The sequence below is a fragment of the Amphiura filiformis genome, chromosome 6 (assembly GCF_039555335.1).
Source record: "Amphiura filiformis chromosome 6, Afil_fr2py, whole genome shotgun sequence".
In the NCBI taxonomy this organism is placed as follows: Eukaryota; Metazoa; Echinodermata; class Ophiuroidea; order Amphilepidida; family Amphiuridae; genus Amphiura; species Amphiura filiformis.
This window is the reverse complement of record NC_092633.1, coordinates 11,701,706-11,707,705: the sequence shown is the minus strand read 5'-3', so window position 1 is coordinate 11,707,705 and position 6,000 is coordinate 11,701,706. Positions and strand designations below refer to the sequence as shown.

The 6,000-nt window shown below is 39.0% G+C and overlaps 1 protein-coding gene across 1 annotated transcript in view; it reads left to right on the top strand.

Moving 5' to 3' along the window:
* Positions 1 to 857: 857 nt before the first annotated feature.
* Positions 858 to 6,000, top strand: part of LOC140154970 (uncharacterized) — a 53,892-nt gene continuing 48,749 nt past the window's right edge. Inside the window, exons 1-4 of the mRNA XM_072177632.1 lie at positions 858 to 990; positions 2,540 to 2,798; positions 4,300 to 4,390; positions 5,181 to 5,288. Of these exons, the coding sequence (XP_072033733.1) occupies positions 882 to 990; positions 2,540 to 2,798; positions 4,300 to 4,390; positions 5,181 to 5,288 (567 nt within the window). The 5' untranslated portion in view covers positions 858 to 881. The remainder of the gene's footprint in view (positions 991 to 2,539; positions 2,799 to 4,299; positions 4,391 to 5,180; positions 5,289 to 6,000) is intronic.

The following is a 6,000-nucleotide window of genomic DNA, read 5'->3' as shown; positions in this document are numbered from 1 at the left end:
ATTCGGACAAGAACAAAAATATTCATTTGATGTAGCCTAAGGAAGTGATAGGAGTAGTCCCACCCCTAGGAAGATCATCAGCATCATCACCGTTTTCTGAGATTCAAGAAGCGACTTGGTGACAGATCAGTTGCCAAATAGAAGTTCAATCATACAATTTTAATTGCAAAATTGCAAGCCATCAAGTGAAGGAAGTTTGTGACAGTAGTAGGACTGTTCATGAATTATGTCATGTACCCTATTCTCATTTTGTCAAGCTGCCATTCACGACAGAGGTGTCAGATACTCAAGAAACCACATTTTTGTCCAGGCATGGCCTCCAGTTAGTGAAACCTAGTTTTGAATCAAAAGTCCTACCTTCATAATATCAGGTTTCTAGTGATCAATGCTGGTGAGCCTTTACTGAAGAGTGGCTCATTGAGCATTCTGAAGACCTTCAATTGCTGACATGGAAGAATTCAATAAAAATTGACAGGGGTGCATTATGGTACATGCAATGACCATGTTTAAAAGTGAGATAAAAAGAATTTGGCAGGTACTCTTTCAAATATCTTGTTCTATGAACTTCTTGACTGCTGCTCGTAACATTAACCACTATTTTTGTAAAATAAATTTGCATCTTTGCATCTTTTCTTTCAGTGAACAGATGAACTGTATTCTTGACAATGGAGGCCACAATAACAGGTGAGCCTGTGTCATCAGTCATGGCCACCAGTACTTCTGCCACACCCTCACCACTCATCACTACTAATCAAACTCAGCCAGTCCCTTCAACAGTAAACCCAATCCCACTGTCTAATACCCAGACAAATGGTTTACCACTTAACTATAGGACGGGAACCGTAATACCTGCCCCATCCGCTGGTATTCAGCAGGTTGCAATGTATAATGCAGGGGTGAATCACACAGGAGCTCCATTGGTTCATCGAGTTCCAGGAGTGTCTGTTGGGGCAGCATTGAATACTATGGCACAAGCTGCAGCATTGGCAGGTATGTAGGGGTTAAATACCAAGTTTGTGTTTCTGTGTGTTGGGGAGAGGGGCCAGGGGTATGGTGAATTTGCCTTCTATTACTTCTGAGGACTCAAACTGAACAACTAAGCACATGGACACAAAAATGACCTCGTGCACAACACGGACATAGATACGCTTCCTTGAAACCCAAAATCCTTAGGAAATTTTGATGAACAAAATCCTATTCCTATACCTTCTATGGCTAACATCCTCTGAAAGTTAGCATCATCAGGGTGATGTGTTCGGTATTACCAATTTTGTGAGGACTTGACACAGGTCAAAATAGACAAAATAGCTGTGAAAACTTAAATTTATGTCAGGCGATATTTAATTGAAAGTAGCCCCAAAAGGAAATTATTTTAAGGCTTGTAGCTCAAAATAGATGTAGCTCCAGAAACTAACCCCAAAGGTTACATTACGGGACCAATATTTTTCAAAATAAAAAAGTATTTTAAGGCCTGACTTGACATCACATGACACCAATAAGGTGATTTTTGAACTTCAAAAATTTTCATCATTTGGAAATATAGGAATGCAAGGGGATGAGTTTGTGTTCATGGCACATCTTAAGTTTGCTTCAAGTGATATGATGGTGGCAGGCCATCAGTTGTTTGTAGAATTGGCCCTTGGCAAAATACTAATTATGATACAATGTATAAATTATGTTTAGTGGGAATCTGTTGATACTTGTCAGAACCGGGTTTGATTCTTGCATGGCATCATGAACTTGAACCCCTGTCAAAGGAAAATGCAAGTTTGAAATGATACAAGTTGCCAGGTGATTGATTATTGATAAGTAAAAGAGTTCTGAATAAACTGATTGTAAAAACCTATGCCGATACATGAACAGCCCTCGAATTAAGGATCTGAAGGGGCACAGCAACTTTTTTAGGGCAAGTTGATAATTGCCTTGGATTTTCACTGAAAAGGCAAGGCAGCACAGCAGTTTGTAATATTTCAAGAGGGCATCATGGCAACTGTTGAAAATTTGAGATGGGCACCAAGGCAATATCTCAAAAGTGAAGAAAACACACACAAACATAGATAGATAATTTTATAATGAAGGGGCAGGGCTGGGGCACTGACGGCAACTTCATAGGGCACGGCAAGTGACTGCCTTGGGTAAAGGACATATTTTAAGGGCATTACGGCAGTGGGGATGGGCACCCACTGCAAAATGCCATGGGTGCCGTGGGTTAATTCGAGGGCTGTACATGAAGACAGATGACACAGGCCATGCAATTGATTACGAGTAAAAGGAAAGACTCTGGGTGGCAATAGGCCAATTTATTATTTCATCATTCATCTCATCACAAGCAGGATTCAAAATTGTAACAAATATGAAAATATATCAATTATATTGAACAAATCATGATGAATATTTTGTTGTAAATTAAAGAAGTTTTAGGTTTTGAGGTGAACTGAATTTTATGTCCAATATATTGCAGCAACGTGATTCTGTTAGAACAGTAGCTGTAATAATCAAACATCTGCTTTAACAGCACAATATCTGTTTTGTTTTGAAGCTGCAAGGATTCCACAGCAAGCAGGTCCTCCAAGAGGACTCCCAGCGTCAGCATACTTGAACATGATGTCTGCAAACGCATCAAGCCCAGGGCGTGCTGGATATACCATAGGAGCTGGAAACATACCAAATGCAGGGGGTGCCGGATATCCCGTAGGTGCTGGAAACATGTTGACCTTGCCACCTGGGATAGTTGGTGTAAATGACATTAATCGAGATATTGCAAGAATGTCCGAGGAAGGAGTCCAAGAAACTGTTAGGTATTTATGACCACCATCAACAATTTGTTCCTTCTTTTGCAAGACAATGTAAATGGCAGGTAGCAGCAAACCATGGGGCTATTCCAGTTGAAATCTGTACATCCCATATGGAAGACATGACCTTAATCTCCCACACAGGGAGTGCGAGTTTATAATGGAGTGTGGAAGATTAAGGTCATGTCTTCATAATCATAGGGGTGTATGGGTTTCAACTGGAATAGACCATTGATCATATCATATTTAAATCAGGTCCCTTCATTTATCTGGCTGATGCTCCACCAACTAATCTTACCACGACTGCTATTAACATTAGACCCAGCTTTGACCACCGTTTATCAGTGGGAGCTGGTAGCCTAATGGATAAGGCGTCCGTCTAGAGATCGGAAGGTTGTGGGTTCGATTCCCATGCCGGCACATTCCTTGCTTTTTTTTCAAGTTGGGTTGTGTGCCGGTCAGGATTTGTGTTTATTCGTTGTCATGTTTAATTGTAACACTTTGGGTTGGTAAACTGTTCATTCTTTCTTATTAAATATTCAGTTTCCTCTTGTAGCGAGCAGTCGTTCCCCATTGTGTTTATTTATTCTTGTGCAGGATGCGTATCTCCATTACCTACTTATTTATTTAATTTGATTTATTTAAAGTAAATTTCCCAATTGTTGAGCATATTATACACGAACATGAACACAGAAGTGATAAACAATCAGTTGGCTGGTCAACAAATATGACAACATGATTGGCCCATTGGGGGTCATTGAGCACGTAAGAAGAGGCAAAGTCTCTGCCTCCATTGTGTACCCGGAACTCTGAACAACTAGAAAATTTACTTCATGGTATAAAAATACCAATAGACAGCAAAGTACTGGCTGCACTGGTACTGAACCGACGGCATACTCGTAGCAATACTATAACCAGGGATGCAAGTTTTCTGGGTTTTTTTTATGGATTTCATTTGTTTTTTCACGGAATCTGGGGATTTTTTTTTTTTTTTTACATTTCCGGAAGTGGATTATGATATTTCATCATAAAAAAGAGTAAAAATATAATATTTGTTAAGGGGGTTATATCCTCATAGCCTATTCCCCAATCCCTAGCTTTCGGCTCACTCGCTTTGCTCACACCATTTCGGTGGTTTTTTTTCAACAACTACTTACATCCCTGTAGAACTTATTTAGCTTTCCTACTTAATAATTGCATATTTTAATCAATTGAGGTGTGATCAAGCAAAATCAGTCTGAAGTCGGGCATATTCAATTTTAATTTTTCTTCTTGGATGTATAAAGCATTTGCAAAGCTACATTTTGCAGAAAACACATCGCAATTGGACACTTCATTCCAAAAATACGAGCAGTTAACAATAGGAAACAAGAAATTATTTCCTTTGTTTGGCTATATCTAAAAATCAATATTTCTGACTTTCAACTGATTTTGCTTGATCACATCACAATTTATTATCATCAAAATTTGATTTAAATGTTAACCTGATTTTTTTTTTTGCTACCAGTGAGGAGGTGTTTTCGACATATAAAGCCAGTATTTCTATTCCTGGAGCTCAAGTTCATCCTGGTGATATAGTTGTAGCAGCTTCATTATCAGTAAGTACAGTATGCCAATGTCACATTAATGGACCAGACATGATCATATAATATCGCAAGCAGGGATAGAGCCTGCCTCTAATTTCCTGGAATGGGTCCATAGACCCTTAATTCATAAGAAGTAAAATTTATGGGTCCAAGTGGTCAAAATATGAGGTCCTGGACCCCCAAATGCAGGTTAGTGCCAACAGTAAATACAAGTAATGAAATGATCTTCAGAGGAAACAGTTGTGTGGAAATGTAATATGCAGATGAGGGTTTGACCCCATACATACAATAGTATTGCATTTGAAACTACATGATTGGGGGGGTGTGTGGTGGGGGGGGGGGGGCGTTGGCATTTGCCTGCAAACGAGGACACACATACAAGATTTTCCACTTTAAACTGTGAACTTGCAACCGAGGACAGTCCATATGTGTAAAAATACAATCAGCAGTTGATGGCTAAAATTCCATTTTGTATCATACAAAAAAACATGCCATTTTAGTCCACTGTTAGGCGATGAAAACATACACACGTCCGTGGTTGGATAGCAATACACAAGGTATGATGAAATAATGGTTTGTAGTATAATTTTGAATGTTAATATGTGATAAAATAGTCCACTGTATCAATATCATGACAGCTTGTTAATGTCACAGGGACACACGTGAAAGCTTATGTTCCATCAGGGAACTTGGATTATATTTTTGGGTCTCTGTTATCGGTATGACCATGTGAAAAATGTCTACACCAAAAATAATTTATAAATACCGACTTAAATTAGTTATGATGATTTTTTTTGTTCAGGATGTTCCACTGCCCAAAGCAACCTATGAGCTGGCCGAGTCTATCCCCTCAGACATGATAACATCAGGCAAACTCAGTAGTCTGCAGTTAGAAGGAGTATTATATGCAGTAAGTAATCATCAGAACTAACCCTATCCCTATCCCATCAGACATGATAACATCAGGCAAACTCAGTAGTCTGCAGTTAGAAGGAGTATTATATGCAGTAAGTAATCTTCAGAACTAACCCTAACCCTATCCCATCAGACATGATAACATCAGGCAAACTCAGTAGTCTGCAGTTAGGAGTATTATATGCAGTAAGTAATCATCAGAACTAACCCTAACCCTATCCCATCAGACATGATAACATCAGGCAAACTCAGTAGTCTGCAGTTAGAAGGAGTATTATATGCAGTAAGTAATCTTCAGAACTAACCCTAACCCTATCCCATCAGACATGATAACATCAGGCAAACTCAGCAGTCTGCAGTTAGAAGGAGTATTATATGCAGTAAGTAATCATCAGAACTAACCCTAACCCTATCCCATCAGACATGATAACATCAGGCAAACTCAGCAGTCTGCAGTTAGAAGGAGTATTATATGCAGTAAGTAATCATCAGAACTAACCCTATCCCTATCCCATCAGACATGATAACATCAGGCAAACTCAGCAGTCTGCAGTTAGAAGGAGTATTATATGCAGTAAGTAATCATCAGAACTAACCCTAACCCTATCCCATCAGACATGATAACATCAGGCAAACTCAGTAGTCTGCAGTTAGAAGGAGTATTATATGCAAGTAATAAGTTATTATAAGTAATCATCAGAACTAGC